Source organism: Podarcis raffonei, chromosome 3 (genome assembly GCF_027172205.1).
Source record: "Podarcis raffonei isolate rPodRaf1 chromosome 3, rPodRaf1.pri, whole genome shotgun sequence".
NCBI lineage: Eukaryota > Metazoa > Chordata > Lepidosauria > Squamata > Lacertidae > Podarcis > Podarcis raffonei.
In genome coordinates this window covers 108729867-108752177 of record NC_070604.1, presented here as the reverse complement: position 1 = coordinate 108752177, position 22311 = coordinate 108729867, and the positions used below count along the sequence as shown (strand labels likewise).

Genomic DNA, 22311 nt, shown 5'->3' with positions numbered 1-22311 from the left:
GAAGCAAAGTTCTTAACCTGAAGCACTATTTCTGGGTTAGCGGAGTCTGTAACCTGAAGCGTATGTAACCCGAGGTACCACTGTATAGTGTTGGAGGAGACTCTTGAGAGTCCCGTGGACTGCAAGATCAAACCTATCCATTCTGAAGGAAATCAGCCCCGAGTGCTCACTGGAAGGGCAGATCCTGAAGCCGAGGTCCCAACTTTGGCCACCTCATGAGAAGAGAAGACTCCCTGGAAAAGACCCTGATGTTGGGAAAGATGGAGGGCACAAGGAGAAGGGGATGACAGAGGACGAGATGGTTCTCGAAGCTGCCAACATGAGTTTGACCAACCTGTGGGAGGCAGTGCAAGACAGGAGTGCCTGGCGTGCTCTGGTCCATGGGGTCACGAAGAGTCGGACACGACTAAACGACTAAACAGCAACCAAGGAAGCAGGCGCCAGAGCCTTCGCTGGGGGGAAGGCTAGCCGATTCCGAGCCGATTTCCAGCAACGTGTTTTTCGCTCCCCACTTAATCAATATCATCGTGTCACCCTCCAGCGCCTGAGGAGGAGTTCTGTGAGACCCAAAAGCTCGCTCCCTACGGGGTGACTTCCAGATCTTACTACACTACAGGCACTCGCCTGTTGGCGGGCGGACGCCTGCCTGCCCTGCCCGTCCCTGAACACAGCTCCGTCACCTCGCGATAGGACCGGGAGGCGCGAGCCGACAGGACCTCCCGCTCTTGCGCCCCAAAGCCGACTGAGGAGGCGAAGGACACGATGTAGTTTTAAGCGCGCGCATGCGTGGCTCCCTCCGGCCTGCCCCGCCCACTAAGCTCCCCTCGCGCCAAACGAGGGCAGGATGGGAAATGGAGGCCTCAGTTAGCGAGAGCGACCGGGGAGCCGAAGGGGCTTCCGAAGGGCTGAGCCGCCAGCTTGAGGTGAGTCGGGCGCGTCTCCCACCCTTCCTCCGACTCTGAGGCGAACCCGGGGAAGGGGCTTCCAGTCCGTGCGGGCTGGCGGAGGGGGCGCAGCGGTCCCTCCCGTAATGCGTCTTGTGAGAAGGCTGAGAGAAAGCCGGCGACGGCTTCCGACACGTACTTTGCAGTAGGCTAGTCCTTATGGAGCCGCGTCGCATACTCTCTCGAAGGGCGCTAAATTCGGTGGGGTGGTGGTGGTGGTAAGGGTTCAGGAGGACAGAGGACTCCTCCCGAGCCCCCTTTTTAAAAAAAGTAACTGGCTGTGAAGGAGGGCGAGGTTGGTCGGTGGGACGAGGAGGATGTTCTGGCAGGTGCATCTTGTCCCCAGGAAGCTCCTCCACTGTGGAACTCCCTGCCACATGATGTGGCGGTGACCCCTTGCTTGAGGTGGCTTTCAGTGGGTGGGTTTCTTGCAGGCAGCAAAAGGAAAGGTCGCAGCATTTGCGGCTTGTTAATTCAGAGAGAAGGCGAGTAAGAGGCAGCGCGATAGGAGAAGAAAGTGGGTTTCTCTGCCTCTCCTAACACCAGGACTCGCGTGGACAGACAAAAGAAAGTACTTCACGCGTGTGTTGCTAAATTACAGAATTCACTCCCACAGGATGTAGTGTTTGCCACCAACTTGAATGGCTTTAAAAGACAATTAGACAAATTCATGGAGGAGGAGGAGGCTATCAATGGCTACTAGCTATGGTGGCTGTGTTCTGCCTCCATGGTCAGAGATAGTAATGCTTCTGAATATCAGTGGCTTGTAGATTTCCCACAGGCACCTAGTTGGCAGCTGTGAGAACAGGATGCTGGACCAGATAACCCTTGACCCTCTGCTAATTTAGCATATTGACCTCAAAAACGTGTTTTCTCCATGGTTATTCATTTGCAGTGAAAGACTATGTTTTAAAAGGTAAAGGTACCCCTGCCCGTACGGGCCAGTCATGTCCGACTCTAGGGTTGTGCGCCCATCTCACTTAAGAGGCCGGGGGCCAGCGCTGTCCGGAGACACTTCCGGGTCACGTGGCCAGCGTGACAAGCTGCATCTGGCGAGCCAGAGCCGCACACGGAAACGCCGTTTACCTTCCCGCTATAAAGCGGTACCTATTTATCTACTTGCACTTAGGGGTGCTTTCGAACTGCTAGGTGGGCAGGAGCTGGGACTGAAAGACGGGAGCTCACCCCGCCGCGGGGATTCGAACCGCCGACCATACGATCGGCAAGTCCTAGGCACTGAGGTTTTACCCACAGCGCCTCCCACGTACCATGTTTTACTTGGTACTTAATAAAGGTAAAGGGACCTCTTACCATTGGTACTTAATAGTGGGCTGTTAAATTCAGTTTTTAAGAAAGATTTAGCATGCTCAACTTTAATTTTAAACAGTCTATTTTTAATTGGTATTAAATTAAAATAATTAGTTAAATTGTTAATTTTGTTCCACTCTAACTTGACAGGATTTTTACATCCTAAGAATGCTTTCCAGCCTGCAGTGTGTTGGTTGATGCAGCACAGAGAGCAGAAGAGAAGCATTTTTCAACAGAACGTGCATCTTAGGCATCATAGGTTTTGCATTCCAATTACGGGTGCAGAAAATGCAAGCAGCAGTTCAGTGGTAACTTAAATAAAGTCTGACAAAGAGTCTTGATGCAAGTATGCATGTACAACTTGAGGAGATTTCACCCCTCCCATATCCAAGAATCTCCTGATGAGTCTGCTGATTCTCCAGAGTGGAGGAGCAGTGTTCTGCTCTCTACTTATTCTGCTCCAGCACCACATCAAAGAGTCAGTCAGTCAGTCAGTGTGTCGGAGAGAGAGAGACTGAGTGTTAGAGATTAGGTTGGTTAGGTTGCTGCTAAGAGCAGCTGCAGACACTCAGTGCAGTTCAGCTTTTTCATTTAGCTCTGTATATAGTTGTGTATTATAGTTGTAGATAGAATAAAGAAGATATTCTACAGAGCTGCTCTCCGAGTCGTTTATACTCTGCTATACTCTGCTGTGCGACGACTATCTTCTTGTTGGAGTGAATCCGGTGCTCACAACTCTAAACTGTGAGTCCACAGCACTTTGACCTGTTCCTGTGCAGATGGTGGTCTCTGGAAGTGCTACCCAGCTCGCCTAGCCCAGTCGGGGCTGAAGTGTATGAGTCCAGTTAGTGGCACTGGCTCAAGGGCGATGCAAAATTGTTAATTTTGTTCCACTCTAACTTGACAGGATTTTTACATCCTAAGAATGCTTTCCAGCCTGCAGTGTGTTGGTTAATGCAGCACAGAGAGCAGAAGAGAAGCATTTTTCAACAGAACGTGCATCTTAGGCATCATAGGTTTTGCATTCCAATTACAGGTGCAGAAAATGCAAGCAGCAGTTCAGTGGTAACTTAAATAAAGTCTGACTAAGAGCCTTGATGCAAGTATGCATGTACAACTTCCATATTTGCATGTCCATGCTGTTGATGGTTATTTTAATTCCTCTGTAAGTCAAGAGCACAGATTCCATTTCAGACAAGGATTTAATTCTTGGGGCCCTACAATCTTCAAGTCACCTTAATAGACTGTTAAACATTACTTTTAATCATATTTTCCAGTTTCTTTCCTGGGCCTTGTTACATTGACTTTGCCATAGCCGTGAGTAAACCATTTACACCACACCTGACAATTAGTTTTACAACTAGTTCTCAAAGAGAATTGAATTGCTCTGTTTGAGTGGGGAGGAGGGTTGCCCTGCCTTTATTACAGAATTGGGCTCCTCAAATGGCGCAGGCTAAAAATCTAAATCTAGTAGCCATGTTTTGCTCTTTCATGAAAAGGCCTGTGTTCTTGGAGATGAACTGTACCAGAATACACAACGTCCTTAGGCAAAGCACACAGGTTCCTTTCTAGGTGGAGAACAAGTATAAAGATAAACAAGACAGTCATTTTGTAAACAGAGGAAGGAACTTGTAAACCTGAAGGAAATGACCCTCATAATATGCCCACTATATTCTAACTGAAACCTTACCCAAGTTAAGAGGCAGATTGTGAAACCTTTAATCTGAATGACATTGGTTAATTGTTCATGCAGGAGAAGTGTTTCAAGTTGTAGTGACCCCTCAAAAGGGCATAAATTCAAAGGGTGGATTTCAAGATTGTACTAATACGATTGTTCTGTCGGCAAAAGTGTTTCTGCTTGCTGGATGGAACAATCTCCCATTTCCTTCCCCCCACCTAACATTTTGGACATTTTTTCCTGACATTTTGGACCATATTTGGTACAGAAGGAGTGGGGGGGAAGTCCCTTTGCATTAGCGGGAGTCTTTGTGCTGGCTTCCACTAGCAGCACAACAGGTTAGTTGAATCTGGCCCAGAGTGTTAGGCCAGTATAACTTTGTATCTGCATCATTTTTAAGATGCTTTGATAATTATTTTTTTAAAAAAAACTTTAACATACTGTTTGGCCAGTACAGAAGACTTTTCAAAGACTTGTAATAACCTGTCTCAATAAGCTAGCTTCCTTATCTTAACCACATACACTTGTGTTCATATTGGTATTCTACCATTTTCTTTTGCACCCCCTCACTTTCAAGTCTAATAATGTTGGTCTAATTGCAAAATATGACCTTTCATCAGTATTTTGTGTAATTCTATAGCATAAACAAGTTTTTGAAGACCAGTCTTCGTAGTTTTAAAAAATTAAAAGGTCTATCTTTAGGGATATCTTCATAATTCTAAATATTAAGGCACTTTTTAATCAGTGAGCATCTTTATGTCACATATGTAACTTTTTACATGACAAATGATTCTTCAAGACTAAAGACACAAGGAAAATATCAAAATTTTGTGCTGTATCGAGACTATCTATAGGATGGATGATTCCCACATATTTTCAGGTTAAGCAGTCTTTCAGGATACTTTGCATTTAACAAATAGGTTCTGGTAACTTTTTCTTAGTGAGCAGGAACTTCCAGCAGTTTCAGTTTGATAGATATTTTTGAGTAAATATTGAAAAAGAGCAGTAGATGGAAGTAGCCACATCATACGTCAGCTTTCTCAGTACTTGTCTGTTAAGTTTACGTTGGTGTTACTTTAGTGTATAATTATTTGTTTTTAAATGCAGAGGCATCATGCATAACTCCAGTTTTAAGTGAAGCAAGAAAGATTAACGGACGCTATGAAGATACCAAAACCGCTCTACGCTTTCGCAGTTTTTACATGTGCTGCTATTTATGCGGTATATGTAAAATGGCACTTGGACTTTAAAACAAAAGCTGCCATCAATGATTTGGAAAGCCAGCTCAAAAGTGAAATGTCAAGAACAGATCAGGAAGTTCTTTATGGAATCATGTTTGATGCTGGAAGCACTGGGACTCGAATACACGTATTCAAATTCACACAAAAGCCAAAAGGTAGGCTAACATGTTTCAGTTAAACTGCAACATTTGTATTGGGACAGTACCTTTATTAGAGCAACTGAAATGTCGCAGGACAGCATGCAAGTTTTTGAGTTCTCAACCATTCTTCATCTGGCTAGATAAAGTGGGGGCAAGGAGAGAGAAAAAATGGTTGCTGATAAAGCCAGGAGCCTGCATTTTGTAAGAGTCTTAAGATAAAATGTGTGAGTAGGCACAAGAGGCTCTGTAAGTGCTATGCAGGTTTTAGGTGTGAAGACCTAGGTCCTCACACCAGTTCTGTTGTGTTATCTGTATTATGGCAACATAGTCTGCAAGGCTTCATTACTTCAGGATGAAAGGGATGTGTTGCTAGTGAAACATAGCCAATAGCTAGTTCTTTATCTTAATTTTTATTCTTACACCTAACCTGGAGCCACTGATATCTGTGGGGATGGAGGAGCTTAGCTGAGATCTAATTCAAAGGCTGAATTTGAACATTGCCTTCAGATGATGCAGCCTAATTACAGTGTTCATATGAGCCGTTAATGTTAACCATATTGTGTAGCAGGGTTTCACGTTAATCCCTGGACAGTGGCGTTATCTTGGCCTTCAGTGTATACATTTTTTTATTGTAAAAAGGTAAAGGTAAAGGTACCCCTGCCCGTACAGGCCAGTCTTGACAGACTCTAGGGTTGTGCGCTCATCTCACTCTAGAGGCTGGGAGCCAGCGCTGTCCGCAGACACTTCCGGGTCACGTGGCCAGCGTGACAAGCTGCATCTGGCAAGCCAGCGCAGCACACGGAACGCCGTTTACCTTCCCGCTAGTAAGCAGTCCCTATTTATCTACTTGCACCCGCGGGTGCTTTCGAACTGCTAGGTTGGCAGGCGCTGGGACCAAGCGGCAGGAGCGCACCCCGCCGCGGGGATTCAAACCGCCGACCTTTCGATCGGCAAGTCCTAGGTGCTGAGGCTTTAGCCCACAGCGCCACCCTCGTCCCCCCCCTTTTTTTATTGTAGATTAACTCAATTCTCTTGCACTTCTTTAACAGAAATTCCTAAATTAATCCATACCACATTCAGAGCACTAACGCCAGGACTTTCTGCATATGCTGACAGTGTTGATAAGGTAATTTGAACTTCACTCGTCAAGAGAGTATGTCCGTGATTCTCACTTTCTGTAATGTGAAAATTCAGCAATTTATGCTACAATCCTCTCCATACTTTTCCTGGGAGTAAGCACCTCTGAACACACAGACACTTACTGTGTAAACATATAGGCAGTGGCACTATCCAGTTGACCCTTTTCCAGTCACTAGGTTACAGAAATACTGTGCGTACATTCTGTTAAATAGCAGTACACTTGGTACTTCAACAAGATGCCCAAGTCTTGTGGATTTGCAGCTTTGAAAGGCATGTCCTACCAGTTTGTAGAACATTGTGAAGTTCCACTGTGAAGGCTGTTGTGACGTTGTGCTAAAGGACCAAGTTATAACTTAGAGGTTCTTTTAGCTTCAAAATGTCACTGCTGAGCGGTAGGAACGGAGTCTGACCTTGGCACTCAGGACTACTCATGTCAAACAGCTGGTACTTAAAACACTCTGACGTGCCCTGGAGAGGCCTCTATAACTTCCCTGCACCTTTAGCCCTCAGGCCAGAGGTTCTCTACCCTTCCTTTATGTTGGCTAAAGACTGATGCAGGATCTCAGAATGATGGTGGTAAAAAAGATCTTCATGTATCTTGAACTGGAAAATGGGAAGTGATGAGCAAAACATGAATACTAGTGTGTGTGTATCTCTACCAAAGTCTTCATTTTTAAGTGCTAAAATTGAAGCTTATTTATTTATTTATTTATTTATTTATTATCTATCATCTTATCTATCTATCTATCGTCATCTATCTATCTATCTCTTCAGAGTGCTCAAGGAATAAATGAACTACTGACAGTTGCTAAAGAAGATGTTCCTCTGGAATTGTGGAAGTCCACTCCTTTGGTCCTTAAAGCAACAGCTGGCTTAAGACTGCTGCCAAAAGAAAAGGCACAGAAATTGCTGGATAAGGTACTTTGCTTCTGCTGTTTTTTGCAACTAAGTTAGCTGCACATATTATATACACTATGCTATCGGTCTTGCCAAAATAATCCAACATCCATGCTTCTGTCCACTAGCTAATAAACTTTGAGGCATAAAAGTGAACAGCACAGTCTCAAAGAATGGCTGCATCATAAATGAGTTGTTATCTGACAGGGTACAGTTAACATTCTGGAGACTGAAATATAAAATACATAGATGAACTGTGCTTCCTCATTATGCACTTTGGAAAGGGTATATCTATAAATGCCAAACATGCAGGATGGATTACAACAGCAGACTTGCAAAGTTGGCAACAACCTTCTTTAAACCTTGGAGGGGGGAGTCTGCGACATGACAGCTAAATGAAGAAAATCCAGAGTATCAAGATAAAATCCAGGATAACATAGCTCACCAAAAATAAAAGTGAACAGAAGCTAGTCTAGGTTTTCTGGTGACGAACTCATGAAAGAAATGAAGGGAGTCATCATAATAAAAATTCTGAGGTAACACCCTCCTAACTACTCTGCAAATGCTGTGTTACTTTGTCTACAAATGCAAGCTTCCAAACCCTATCATAGCAGTTTTGCATGTGGAGAGCTCCACTTCTCCATAAGAATGTGATCTTTATCTGGGCTGCTACCAGAAAATGGTTTATAAATGCTTTACGTGCTTTTTTGCGGGTGTGGAAGGGTGCATTTTTAAAACACTAAAAAATTTAGTCTTATTTCAAATTTTAGGTAAAGGACATCTTTCAAGAATCTCCGTTCCTTGTAAGGAGCGACTGTGTCTCTGTAATGGATGGAACAGATGAAGGTAGGGATCTTACCCATCAGCAATTAAGCAAATTTTCTTTTCAGTGGTTTCATAAAATTACTTTTAATTCAGCAATAAAATCTGAACTTCTGTGAAACTCAGGGAAGTTGTTGCTGCTGCTAAATAGTTACACAGCACTGTATCTCCATGTGGCAAGTACAGAGCAAAACAAACAAATCAGCAAGTCCATGTCTCAGTGAACTTGCAATCGAAGACCAGCAAAGGCAAGGCAATTTCCATTCCTCCTCCAGCTTTGTTGTCAGTTTTTTTCCATTCAGCCAGACAGCACTCCCTGCCACTGAGTTCTTACAGGTCTGTTTTGAGAGGTCCTCCTTAGGTTTTTTTTCTTAAGATTTGTACTTTTTTAAACCTCAGGGTCCACCTGAATCTGCTGATTCCTCCCATATGTGGGCAAGTGCAATTTTGGCTCTGTAATAGGATGCATTCTCCCCTGAAGATAAGCTATTTGTTGCAGCATGCATCACTTCCATTTGCTTACACTAATGAATCTTCTCTGCCATTCTCTTGCTCATTTGTTCAGTTTGGAGAGACCCTAACTGAGCAAACATGTCCAGTTTATGCATTCATGTATTATTTATATTGATTACTAGAAGTGGAAAACCACTTTGTGTCTATTCACATAATTTCAATTTTTTTAAACCAGGTATTTCAGCATGGATCACTGTCAACTTCTTAACAGGTATCTATAGAAGTAAATTGTGATCTGTTAATGATGAGCCTTATGTTTTATAATTATTTATGTATCAAATATACATTCTGCCCTTCCTCCCAAAGGAGCCCAGGGCAGCAATTTTGTGGCAATATATGCCATGCTGTGATCCTTAGTAAATGTATAAATTGGCATTTGTTCTGTAAAACTACAAGGTTCTCAGTGTAATTTCATGCATTTTTACTTGGAAGTACTGCTGTGTTCAATGGGGCTTACTCCCAGAAAGGTTCAAATATGATTGTAACTTCCTGAAGATGGTCTGCTTTCAAATCATATCTGCATTTATAAAGTAATATGTTGGCAATAGAGGTAAATAAAACATGTATGTTATGACCTTGTAATACAAAAAATACATAAGTACAAATATTTAGTAGTGTTTCAGAGCAGGGTGGCACATAACACATTGCTCACTCAGCAGCTAGTTATTTTGAGTTGTTGAAAAAAGTAATATTTGAAAATGTATTTTTAAAAGATGCCCATTTAAAATTCTTAGACAGTAACCCTTATTTACTTCTGAGTAGGTATGGTTAGGATTGCTCTTTTAAAAGAAATTATTTGACAGGATCTCACATTTTGTTCATAGAGCATAATTCCATGCAGATGCTGTGCCTGAGGTATAATGACTAAACATGCTATTAACTTTGTTTTTTTAAATAATACATTTCAGATAGCTTGAATACTCCAAGAAAGAGGTGTGTAGGAATGCTGGATTTAGGAGGTGGCTCAATTCAGATCACATTTCGCCCAAGCACTAAGGTAACAAGAACACGGGTCCCCTTAGTCACGTCAGTTGTAATGAACGACCAATTGATGTGTTGCTTTTTTCCCTTTGCTTTGCTTCCAGTCTGAGTGTCAAACATATTGCTTGGAGTGTATATTCAGAACTTTGTGCTTGAGAAGAAGCAGGTTGACCTTTCATTCCGGCATTTTTCCCCTCAAGGCAACACTTTGCCCTGGGCTTTAAGGCTGTAGAGCTGAACACACGAACTTTTACCCTAATATGATTCAGTAACTTTGTGATATGGACTGTTCGGTGCTATTTATCCATGCAAGTTTTTCCACAGAGTTCATCTGGACTTACTGTTTCTGTGTTATTGTTGTTGTTGGGGGGAGGAAACGTGGAACATCATTTTGTTGAGGAGGGTGTCATGTGGCTGCTGTGTAAAACATATGGGCGTGAGCACCACCAGCTCCACAAGAAACAGTCATACTTTATCATAAGTGATATTCCTAAACTGACCTACCTCATAGGGTGGTTGTGAGGGTAAAATGGGGGAAGGGATGGAACTTCCCCTGAGTCTCTGTCATGGGAAAACGGGAAGATATAAATAAATTAATTAAAAACAACAATAATATCTGAGCTCCTTGAAGGAAAGGTGAGAGAGAAATGTAATAAACTTTCAGATATTTCAGATTGGCTACCAGTTCCAAACATGTATGAGCCACACTTTGTCATTTATTTGAACTGGAAAGTGCCATTAAAAGGGGTTGGTATTTCATCAGGTTTCCTAACACACACAATAACCTGCACATTCTTTGTTCTACATTCAACCTGATAGGATGCTCAAAGCCAAGTTTTCCCACTTATTTTTTTATGGTACTTAGGATGCCTGGCTACATAAAGACCATAAAGTTCTAAACCCTTCAGAACACTCTTGTTCAACACTCCTGAAATCATTGAGTTTATTATTCTGCTTTGCTTTGTATGGAGCGTTCATGGAGTGTTCAATTTCTTTCCCTTTATAGACCGCTCTGGAGAGCTCCCCTGCTGGTCGCATCACTTCATTTCAGATGTTTAACACCACATACCAGCTGTATTCACACAGGTTAGTTGTGAGTAGGAATGGGCAAGTCTATCCATTTTAGTTTCTCATTTTTCCAATCTAAAATTCCGTTCAACACATTTCCCCATTTTTAAAGGTCCTTGTGAAAATTCACCTGCATTTCAGTTGTGAATTTCTCCTATTATCTTCTTTGGAGATCACGCGTAGCCGAGTAAGATTGTCTTCCCTGAACACAGTCTTAACAGTGAGTCCGTAAGTGACTGTGGAGGCCAATTCTGGTGCCACACGTCCTTCTACAGTGGGGACATAGGTTTCTAGGTGGGAGTTGATCACGGTGAGAGTTTGCCAAACGTGCCTTCCTCTTAGCACATTTCTCCCCTACATCCTGAGTTCGAGTGTCTTCAAAGTCCATGACGCCTTTGGTAAAAGCTGTTCTCCAATTGGAGCACTTGCAGGCCAGTGTTTCCCAATTGTCAGTGTTTATACTGTATTGCTTTTTTAAAAATTTGCCTAATACACACATTTATACAAGGTGATAGTCCCTAATATTTCTGATTTTGTACAATACTTTCACTAATACATGCATTTTTATGCACACTTTACCCTGGTATATCCTAAGAGATCGCTTTTTTTCATATAAAACATAGTTTCTATCTCTGGAGCAAAAATCAATTGTTCATATTTTCTGACAGCTTAAAACCTTAATAGATGCCAACCTAATTGCCAACTTAATAGCTGCCAATAGCAGATTCTGTTTCTGTGTGTGTATTATTTACAGTGGTACCTCTGGTTACGTACTTAATTCGTTCCAGAGGTCCGTTCTTAAGCTGAAACTGTTCTTAACCTGAGGCACCACTTTAGCTAATGGGGCCTCCTGCTGCCACCGCCACCGCCCCACAATTTCTGTTCTCATCCTGAAGCAAAGTTCTTAACCAGAGGTACTATTTCTGGGTTAGCGGAGTCTGTAACCTGAAGCGTATGTAACCTGAAGCGTATGTAACCCAAGGTACCACTGTATTTAGAGACGACCCTTAACGGATACCATGTAACAATAAAAATGAACTCTGCCTCAGTGCCAAGAGTGTTGTGTTTGATCATGTTTTACCTCCTCCCCAGTTACTTGGGACTTGGATTGATGTCGGCAAGGCTGGCGATTTTAGGAGGAGTTGAAGGTCAAGCCTGTAAGTATTGCACATTAAGCTTGAGTGGTGGGGATTTTAGATTTTTAGATGCTTCTGTTTAACCTGAGCTTTGTGCTATATAAATAATTTAACCAAATAGCAACCCATCTTTGTAGATTAGGGATCTTGCCAGCTTTTCTTTATACTGTGCTAGAAAATATATGCTAAAATTATAGCTAGAAAATTGATGCTAAAATTATATCTATTTAGATCATTTTGTCTGAAAAAGATAAGATTCCTGCTTCCTCTCAAGTAAAGGATGAAGGTTGTGCAGTTGTAGGAACAGGATTTAAATGTTCTGAGATTTGTGTGGCTGAATAGAGGGACAGGGAAATGCTTTGTGGATGGGGAAGATCAAGATTTCCATATGAACTCTTTCCCCTTGTGTCAGTGCATTTTTCCCCCTTTTTCAGTAAAGGAAGGAGAAGAGCTTACAAGTTCCTGCTTATCGCCTGGTTTCCAGGGTGAATGGGAGCATGCCAAGATAATATACAAAATTAAAGGGCAGAAGGCAGGTATAGTAACTGGTCATCTCTTAATTTGGTAATGCACATTTCCCTTCAGTATCTCCATTAACTTCGATCGGGAATCACCAGAGTGGCATGGGAAAGGAGAGAATTTTGAAAGTGGAAGGGGAGAATTTACTGAATTCTGTGCCCCTGCCAGTGATTACACTTTCGAGATATTGGGTCCTTATTTAATCAGAATGCTCTATACTGGGATTTCGTACTTATGTTAAGTAATATTAGATATGTACTGTTGCTTTATAACTTCACTTGTTTACAATTGAACAATGTTCTAAAACTGTTTACTCGGCGAATCTCACATACTTGAATGTCGTCACTAAAGTTGAATTATTAAGGGTGTTTCCCCCCTGCTTTTAGGAAAACCTCTCTTCGAATCATGTTCCGATGAAATAGCAAAACTGATCAGCACGAAGGTTCATAGGACAGATGAAGTAAAGGATTTGGATTTTTATGCCTTTTCCTACTATTACGATTTGGCAGTGGATGCTGGCTTAATAGGTAAAATTGCTTTTGATTTCACTAGTAATATAAAGGTGATTGACAGTAGTGTTCTTGTTTGAGATTTAGGGACATGCGAAACTGCCTTATACAGAGACCATTTGGTTCATCTAGCTCAGTACTGTCTACACTGGCTGGCAGCGACCCTCCAGGATTTTAGGCAGGAGTCTTTTCCAGACTTACCTGGAGATGCCAGTGGGAATTGAACCTGGAACTTTCTGCTTGCAAGGCAGACACTGTGCCACTGAGCTATGGCCCTTCCCAAAGTGAGACAAACTCCCATATGAAATTGCTGAGCTAAAATTCATGTGTAGATATGACACAGTGGTCTGAAGAGAGATTGGGAGTGACTAGCTCGCTACAGAAAGCAGCTGTTCTTTGTTAGGTGTTAATGTACCCTCTAACAATTTAAATGCAGTTGGAACTGAGTCACTCCCAGATTTAGCTGGCTCTTTTACTTTTCCCACTGGGTTTTTGCTTTCATTCAACACTGCATAGTAATGGTGATCACATTTAGACTTTGTATTGCTGACTCCATTTTGTAATAATACTCCTCTCCTATACTCTTCTATACTGCGCTATTATACTGTATGAGAGCCAGTCTGGTATAGTAGTTAGTGTGTTTGACAAGGACCCGGGAGACCAGGGTTCAAATTCCCACTTGGCCATGAAGCTCATGGGTGACCTTGGGCCAGTTACTGCCTCTCAGCCTAACCTTCCTCACAGGGTTGTTGTGGAGATTAAATGAGGAGGATTAACTGTGTACACAACCTTGAGCTCCTTGGAGAAAAAAGTAGAATATAAATGGAGAAATAAATACTCCATTTACCCCTGTCCGTCAACTGTGGATAACACACTTTTGCATCTCTGAGATAGGTTTTGGCCCATGATGAAATTTTAAGCCCCAACCAATTTTTGTGTGTGTATGGCACTACAGGACTCATTATGGGCTGCAACAGAGTCGAGGCCAGTTCTGAAATTTGTCACCATTAACCCTACTAGCCAGTTTTCTAAAAGCAAGTATAGTGGAAGAGGATTGAATTTAATAGACTTCTGATTCTTTCTGTTCTTACAAGTCAACTTTATATAAACTACTTCCTCCTGCTTCTGACTCCCAAGAAGCATTAAACTTGCTGAATTTCCCACAGACCTCCTTCGATCTCTCTCTGGAGTCCCATTGTCAGTGACAAAAAATATTATTATTATTATTAGTTTATTTAAATTTGTATACCACCCTTCATCCAAAGATCCCAGGTCTGTTCATAACAGAAAAATACAAAATGAGAATGCAAAAATGATCCCAGGAAGGCTTGCTTTATGCTTCATATTTTGTGCTCTTCACAGTTCACTGCAGTCCTTATTGTATCACATTACAATGAAAGAGCATAATGTGATTCTCTAGCACAACTGGGATGGCTGTAAACATAGCCTCTTTGTTGCCAGCATACTGTTACAACTGAACACAAAACTGTTAAGAGGTGTATTTTGCGGCATCACTTCCAGTGGCCAAAGTCTGCTGTTTTTCCCGTCATTCTTAGGAGCATTAGCAGTGATGCATCCAGACAGCTCTGCTCTGTCTCAGTACTTCCCATCCCCACAGTCAAGGTATGTAGGGTGCTTTGACTCATGTTGTTCCACACCCCAAAACTGGTCCACATGGCTGGCAGAGATTGAGACAAGATTAGTGTGACCAGTACGGTTGACACAGCTGGCTTCTTGTGGTGGGATGTAAAGAGAAGTACCTGCCTTCTTCAGGACTGCGTCTTTCCTGGATGTGCGCCCTAGCAATTTAATTAGGAGAACAGAAAACCTCTTAACCTGTGCTTGCATGCATTCTTTGTTTCCTTTTTATGTGGGGTCATTCTGGCTAGATAGTTGTGCTATGGTGGGAAAAGAAAAAAGCTATCCCTGCACCAAACACAACCTGCAGCCAATAACTTATTCAGTCTCAATACAAGACAAACTATGTAGATTCTGCTTCTAGCAAGGGCCTGGATCTCACTGATGATAAACTTGAGTCTCGTCTGTTCCACAATGGACTACAACTGAGGACTCAAAGAAAGGAATGTTCATCCATGTAGAAGGCTAGATCTTGGAAGGAAGACCTCACTATATACCAGTGTACATCTTTGCCCTCCCCTCCCCAGCATGCTAGTTTTCTATGTGCATTTTTCTGAATGGAGGAGCATTTAATTATTTTCAGTGTGAAAGCCAGACAGGTTTGCCTCCCTCACTGAGCCCTAAGCTAAAAAGTTCAGTTTGAAATGCACAGAGCAGTTACTGCTTGAATTATGCATTTAGAATACCTGTAGGCTGGATGTTATTTCAGCACAACTCTTCCTTTTCTTCCTCTACAACTGAAGAGCCCCTTTTTTCTCTTTAGATAATGAAAAAGGAGGGACCCTAGCAGTTGGTGAATTTGAAGCTGTTGCAAAGAATGGTAAGCCACTTCGTCTTTCTATTTGCTTGCTTATGTGTGAACAAGGAAAGCATCATTAAGAGGTTGACAGTTAAAACTGTAGCTCACCGGAGGACCAGCACTGAAAACGTCATTGTTGCTATTATTAATTACCCACCCTTCAGCCTAAGATTCCAGGGTGGGTTGCAACATTAAAACACAATATTGAAAACAGTATAAAAAAACTTACCATTAGAAAAATAAGGTGGGTCCTAAAACTATACACCTCAAGTGGCAAAAGTATTGTGGAAATACAATCTGCTTTTTACAGCTCATTTTTCTGTTTCTATCCCCAAAGTGTGTAAAACCATGGAAGATCAAGAAGGAGAGCATCCTTTTCTCTGCATGGATCTCACATATGTCAGTTTGCTTTTGGAAGAACTAGGCTTTCCAAAGAGCCACGTTCTTAAGGTAATCATTTTAGAGCTAAATGTGAGAAGAGGTTATCTCACAAAACAAGCATTAATTCTGCAGGTTTTGAAAAGGGAGGCACATACGGCAGTATTCAACTAACATGTCTTGTGAGTGCAAGGATTTCTGCTTGCATAATAGAATCTCCCCTCCTCTTTTTCTCCTGCTCATGCTTCACGCCCTCCCCAAATCTGCTGCAGAGGGCTGGGAAACCCCTAGAACAGATTAAGGTGACAGGAGAATTCCATTGTGCAAACAGAAATCCTTGTGTTGATGGAATATTCAAGTAGTGCTACTTTGAATACAGCCCTACTTGCAAATTTCCTCATTTAGAGTTGCCTGTGCAGTATCTTGAAATCTTGGTTTTGTTTTTTAAAAATATTTTTCATCCTGTGACAACAAGGGCTTCAGTTAGTAGACTGCAAAGAGCTGGTGGTGGGAGTGGTGGAAGAGAGAGACTTGAGGAGACTGCAGGAAGGAGTTTTGCCCAGAACATTACAGCTCCAGCACCAATTGCACACCAAGTTGTTAAATTACGAATCACACTGCTATTTGCAAACAAATTTTTAACACATGCAGAACTTATTTTGAACACTGCATTGACTTTCCCCTTTTCCCATTATTTAATCTAGGTGTCTATTGGATCACATGACCTTGTTTATTTAGAGAGCTAGTACACACATGCATATTCATCATTTAACTGAAATGTCAAGTGATAGCTTGTACTTCTGAATGGGCCATCATGGCTCCTACAAACTCGGAGAACTTACATATCACCTGAGGCAAAACACATTTTAATAGAGTTGGCTTGCATATCCAGCTGCAAATCATGAAGTACAGAGGGGCCAAGTGATGAATGTGTGACGCAGGCAAGAGAAGCATAATCATTTCCAATATCTTTGTCCACTTTTCATTTTAGCTTGCTCGAAAAATCAACAACACTGAAACCAGCTGGGCTCTGGGAGCTATACTTCACTATATGGATTCACTTCACAAACTGCAATATTAGGGCTTTGGGAGCCTTGGGGATGCAGTGAGTCTGGGAGGATGTGATGTGGCAGCATTTTGGAAGCTAAGCAGGTGTGGACCTGGTCAGTTCCTTGGACCAGAGACTACTGGAAGCTGCACTACTGGAAGACTACTGTAAAAGCTATACATGTGTGTATGTATTTCATAAATACATTTCAAAAGGCCTTGACCTCTTTCAGCAGGGAACTCAGGTGCTAGTTTTTGGTAGCTTAACATACCACTACTCTGTGAAATTGTGTACCTTTCTAAAAGTGTCACTTAAAGTTGGGGATGGTGGTTCTGAAAAGGACTAGGCCATGGCAGCTGAGATCCAAGTCTTGGGCAACATACCTGAGCTGAAATGGAATGAATGCAAAAATCACCCTGTGATTCATGATGAGAATATAGTCATGTTTTTCAGACTGCCAGGGGTACCTTCTTTCTCCTCCTCTGTCCACATTTGCCTAGTTTTCTGTATTGGGGACAGTTCATTCCCTCCATTGCAGAATTTCTACAGTGTTTGTCATCAGGGATTTGGTCAGCCTTTCTGTCACAGCTTTTCAATGAGGGCAGCTTGAGGAAGGTTTCCTCCCCTTCCAGCTGTCCAGCGTCACCTGATCCTTCAATCAAGTGCTGACTACCTCCAGGAGGAGTTAACTCTTTCTTGCATGCTTCGTTCCTCCGCTGACCAGGAGGAAACTTCACAGCAAGCCAAACCTGCCATTCTCCATCATGTTCTACAGTCTCTATGAGAAAAGCACATCATCCTCAGGCAGGCTTTTTGCCTTTCCAGCAAGCATTCTGAACCTAGTCTCAGAAACAAGTGTGACTTTTATATTGCAGTGTGTGCGCGCGCATTTGGGGGAATTGCTTTATTTTTCTTAAATGTATAGAAACTAACAAATGGTGTCTTTTAAAAAAAATATTTTGCTTTGTCCAACTTTACCAGTAGGCATTGAGATTAATCTTCTGAAACTCAGCATTTCTGTTCTTCATAGTCTGTACCATACTGGGTTATTTTGGCGGTGTTCTGGTGGTTTTAAGGCCTTTCCCACAATCTGAAGCCAGTTGGTGTCTCACTTGCTAGCAGCACACTGAATTCTTATTGCTGAAATTGAGTTGATTTTTAAATGAAAGGTTAATAGGAAACTTCTGCCCTCTCCTTAATGTTGATGGGAGAAAGAAAGGTGGTTAAAATGGCATGTTGGTGTCTCTCTGCTGGAAGGTGGGTTTTGTCATGATGGAGACCCCAGTTGTGACCCAACCATTGGTTGTCCTACCAATGATAGCAAGCAGCCCCCAAACCTGTCTTTCTTAAAAATCTCGTTTATTTGAAAATATTAAAACCAGCCTGTGACCGTTCTTGCTATTTCTTCCTTTTTTCCAATCTTATAGAACCCTGTCTGTAGAAGATCTCTGTATATTCCCCAGTTCTTTTCCATATTTAGTTTTTTTACAGCAACTGCCTCCATTGGGGATATCCAGTATGGAGTCTTACTTCTAGGAAATCCTTATGCCTTACTCGGACACTATACAGACTCTTTCTGATCATATTAGAGAATCCCTTGTGAACTTCATCTTTATCATAATACAGATAACATTGCCACCCATTCACTAGATCAAATCCTTTTTAAGTCCAAGATACCCGCATCTTTCAAATCCATCCACTCCTTCATCCAGCCCAGACAGGCTGCCTCATAATACATTTTTAGGTCCAGCAGGGCAAACCCCACCCCCGTAGTCTTTGTGCCAATTTAAAAATTGTATTTAACCCTAGGTTTTTTTCTCTTGCCAGACAAAATGTGTTATATCTTTTTTCCATTGTTTAAAGCAGTTGGTATTTCTGATCACAGGCAGGGATTGAAATAGGAAGATCATTTTTGATAAAACATTCATTTTAAATGCAAAGATTCTTCCTAACTTTGCGAGGTTAACTCAGCTCTATTTCTCCATGTCTTTCTTAACTTCAATCCAAGTTTTATTATACTTGGACGAGGTTTAATTTTTTAGAGGCGAGCCATACCCCCGTATATTTAACTTTCTTTTGGATTACAGAAAACAGGGCTACAGCTTAAGGGTGAAACTGCACTTTATGAACCACGTTTGATTTAAATAAGAAGAAGAAGCATGAGGAGAGGGGGACTTATTTTCATTTGGATTGTGGTGTACAGGGACAAGGAGTTTAGCTTTTTCCTTCCCTACCACAATTCCAGTTAAAAACTGCCTTTCCTCCGTGCCACAGGCTGCTGTTAGTCTGAGAGGGAAACACTCTCATTGCTGTCAATGGGGAACTTTCCCCTCTGGGCTAAAAGGGGTGGGTGGAGGTGCAGTTTTAGTCTGCAGAGGAAGAAAGAGTTAAACTTCTGCTCCCCTGCAGTCCTGACAAAAATTGCACTTGCTGCTGTACAGTTACTTTAAAAAAAACCTGACTTGGTTCCTAATGATGTATCTAATGTACATCTGGTATCCTGTTCATGTATACTTAATGGAGCACTTCATTTTAAGGCTGTGAAGGGTCTGGTCTAGGAGCCACTGTAGCTAACGGAATGTTAATATTTTAAGCACCAACTCTTAGGTTAGAAAACAAATTGAATGCAAAAAACTCTTCCAGTTGTTTGATTGTCCTTGGCTTGTCTGTTGAAGTAGCATGTGTGCAAATGAATTTTGGATATTCAAAAATTATTTTTACTGTCAATTAAAAAAAATGCAAGTGAACACCTGTACTGTTCCAATTCATGGAGGTGAATAACGAATTACACAGCATGTTAAACTGCCATTTTCGATTATCTTCTATCTGGTGGGAGCACTGGGAGAAGAGATGGTGAGGGATCTCTGTTGGCTCAACAGGGACCATCTTCTCAGAACACTCTCATGCAATGGTCCTGGAACCTGGGTTTACTTATTTTTTTCCTTTTTCCTTACCGCTCTTCCCCTACCCCTTTGTATTGTGTCTATTGAATTGTACACCTTTAATTTCAAGTGTGAACCACCTTGAGTACATTGGCAATAAGGTATCTTGCCTTTCCACAGGGGAGCATTTGTGCGATTATCCCAAGTACAGGCCTATTGACATAGGCAAAGCTGAGAGAGAATAAGGAGAGACTTGTCGATGGTTACCCATTCCTCACCAAGACTAACACTTCGTAATCTGCCCTCTACTGGCTTTTGGGTTTGACTTCCACAGAAAGGAACTCACAGTTCATGGGCTGTGTCCACACTGTCCATTTAAAGTGGACTTCACCCCAAGAATCCTGTCAACCATGGTTTGTTGTGGGTGCTGGGAATTGTAGCCCTGTGAATGATAAAATACAATTCCCAGTATTCTTGGGGGGGGGGGGAGCCATGCACTTTAAGTGCATGGTGTATATGCAGCCAGTTTGTATGATGCATAGTATGCAAATAAAGTACAGCTTTGTGTATGTACCAAATATCAGTATACAGTGGTACCTCGGGTTACATACGCTTCAGGTTACATACGCTTCAGGTTACAGACTCCGATAACCGAGAAATAGTACCTCGGGTTAAGAACTTTGCATCAGGATGACAAAGAAATCATGCTCCGGCAGCAGGAGGCCCCATTAGCTAAAGCGGTGCTTCAGGTTAAGAAGAAGAAGAAGAGTTTGGATTTGATATCACGCCTTTCACTCCCTTTAAGGAGTCTCAAAGCAGCTAACATTCTTTCCCTTCCTTCCCCACAACAAACACTCTGTGAGGTGAGTGGGGCTGAGAGACTTCAAAGAAGTGTGACTAGCCCAAGGTCACCCAGCAGCTGCATGTGGAGGAGCGGAGACGCGAACCTGGTTCCCCAGATTACGAGACTACAGCTCTTAACCACTACACTACACTGGCTCTCAAGAACAGTTTCAGGTTAAGAACGGACCTCCGGAACGAATCAAGTACTTAACCCGAGGTACCACTGTATAGTGTAGGTAAAAGCATTCCAGTAATTGCCCAACCAATTGGGGATTGTGCTGCTTCAATGCCTGATATACACATGCTGAGGAATGAGCTTGCACTGTAAATCACTCTGCAAATAGAACACTAGGCAACCAGGAAGATTCTGTCCCATGTCTTTTTGGCTGTTGTGGTTTTATTTGCAGAACAGATTTTATTCGAAAATTGTCATCTCTCACCTGCAAGCTGAAAGGGGCAGTTTGTTCTATTGTCATGCTCTGCTTCCAAGGTAGAAGAAGCCTTGGCTTCTGTGGAACTCTGCCTCTTTCAAAAGAGGCAGAACCCAGAGTCAAAGATCACTTTCTAGAAGCTCTAGCACCAGTCACAAATCAAGCACACTTGAGCACGTTCCTCCACACCAGCAAGTTCTCATTATACCACTGAAGAAGCATGCAGCCATGCATCCGCCAGTGCTAGCTAAACTTAAACTGGCAAATAATTCCCACAGAGTCCACTAGGACTCATTTCAAGTAAACATGGTTAGGATTAGCTTGCAAAGTGAACAGACAGAAACCAGTCATAAAGCTGCCTGGATATAGTTTTTAAGAACCTTAAGAGTACAGGGGAAGTTCCCCAGGGCAATAAATGTTCTGCTTATTGTTTAAAAAGGGGAAATGGGACAACCCAATTGGCATAGGATGACTGGAAGAAAGGACAAGGGTTAAGCTAGATCAAATAGCAGAGAATGAGCGAAGATAGGGGTTGCCTTGAAAAGTAGGTTATTGGACTGATTACAGAAGGTGCCTTCAATGTGTTTTAGGTCAGTATTTTCAAAAAGCTATTACCTTGAGGCTGAAGGTTCTAAGCAAGGTGGTGAAGCCAAATTAATGCCTTCATTAAGAGTTACGATGTTAGTGTCAGTAGCAAACTATTTGTTTCTGTAGTTCCACCATTGTGGATAGTGCTTTGCAAAGTACAACAGAAAGGATCCTGGTCCTAGAGGACTTATGTTGTTGTTTAGTCATTTAGTCGTGCCCGACTCTTTGTGACCCCATGGACCAGAGCACGCCAGGCACTTCTGTTTTCCACTGCCTCCCGCAGTTTGGTCAAACTCATGCTGGTAGCTTCGAGAACACTGTCCAACCATCTCGTCCTCTGTCATCCCCTTCTCCTTGTGCCCTCAATCTTTCCCAACATCTGGGTCTTTTCCAGGGAGTCTTCTCATGAGGTGGCCAAAGTATTGGAGCCTCAGCTTCAGGATCTGTCCTTCCACTGAGCACTCAGGGCTGATTTCCTTAAGAATGGAGAGGTTTGATCTTGCAGTCCATGGGACTCTCAAGAGTCTCCTCCAACACCATAATTCAAAAGCATCAATTCTTCAGCGATCAGCCTTCATGGATCACTGCCTTGCCGTGGCGAAGGGGCTTGAATAACTAAGAGAAGCTATGAGCTATGCTGTTCAGGGCCACCCAAGATGGACAGGTCATAGTGGAGAGTTTTGACCAAACGTGATCCACCTGGAGCAGGAACCGGCAAGCCACTCCAGTATCCCTGCCAAGAAAACTCCATAGACAGAGACAACGGAGGACTTATAGTCTATATAATTGAGCGCAGGAAGATGGCAGA

General features: G+C 42.4%; 1 protein-coding gene across 4 annotated transcripts; it reads left to right on the top strand.

The window, feature by feature from the left end:
• Nucleotides 1-834: 834 nt before the first annotated feature.
• On the top strand, nucleotides 835-19506 carry ENTPD6 (ectonucleoside triphosphate diphosphohydrolase 6). 4 transcript variants are annotated; one of them, XR_008329757.1, is made up of 14 exons: nucleotides 835-923; nucleotides 5038-5326; nucleotides 6361-6437; nucleotides 7226-7369; nucleotides 8119-8194; nucleotides 8859-8894; nucleotides 9592-9680; nucleotides 10671-10750; nucleotides 11825-11889; nucleotides 12303-12404; nucleotides 12774-12914; nucleotides 14453-14519; nucleotides 15298-15354; nucleotides 16703-16720. XR_008329757.1 is itself a non-coding variant. In XM_053383547.1 (14 exons), exons 2-14 carry the CDS (start codon nucleotides 5092-5094, stop codon nucleotides 16790-16792), a joined length of 1305 nt encoding a protein of 434 aa, XP_053239522.1. In that variant the 5' UTR covers nucleotides 835-923; nucleotides 5038-5091; the 3' UTR covers nucleotides 16793-19506. The 4 variants fall into 4 exon arrangements, 2 of the variants coding, with proteins under 2 accessions (XP_053239522.1, XP_053239523.1); XR_008329758.1 differs by lacking the exon at nucleotides 16703-16720 and adding an exon at nucleotides 15671-15720; XM_053383547.1 differs by lacking the exon at nucleotides 14453-14519 and adding an exon at nucleotides 15671-15783 and having other exon boundaries at nucleotides 16703-19506.
• Nucleotides 19507-22311: the final 2805 nt, after the last annotated feature.

Excerpts from the sequence above, each read along its gene's own strand:
- ENTPD6 (XM_053383547.1), top strand. The coding sequence starts at position 5,092 with ATGAAGATACCAAAACCGCTCTACGCTTTCGCAGTTTTTACATGTGCT. Across the intron at positions 9,681-10,670 it reads CATTTCGCCCAAGCACTAAG|ACCGCTCTGGAGAGCTCCCC; the intron begins GTAACAAGAACA and ends TTCCCTTTATAG. Across the intron at positions 15,784-16,702 it reads CAAAGAGCCACGTTCTTAAG|CTTGCTCGAAAAATCAACAA; the intron begins GTAATCATTTTA and ends TTTTCATTTTAG.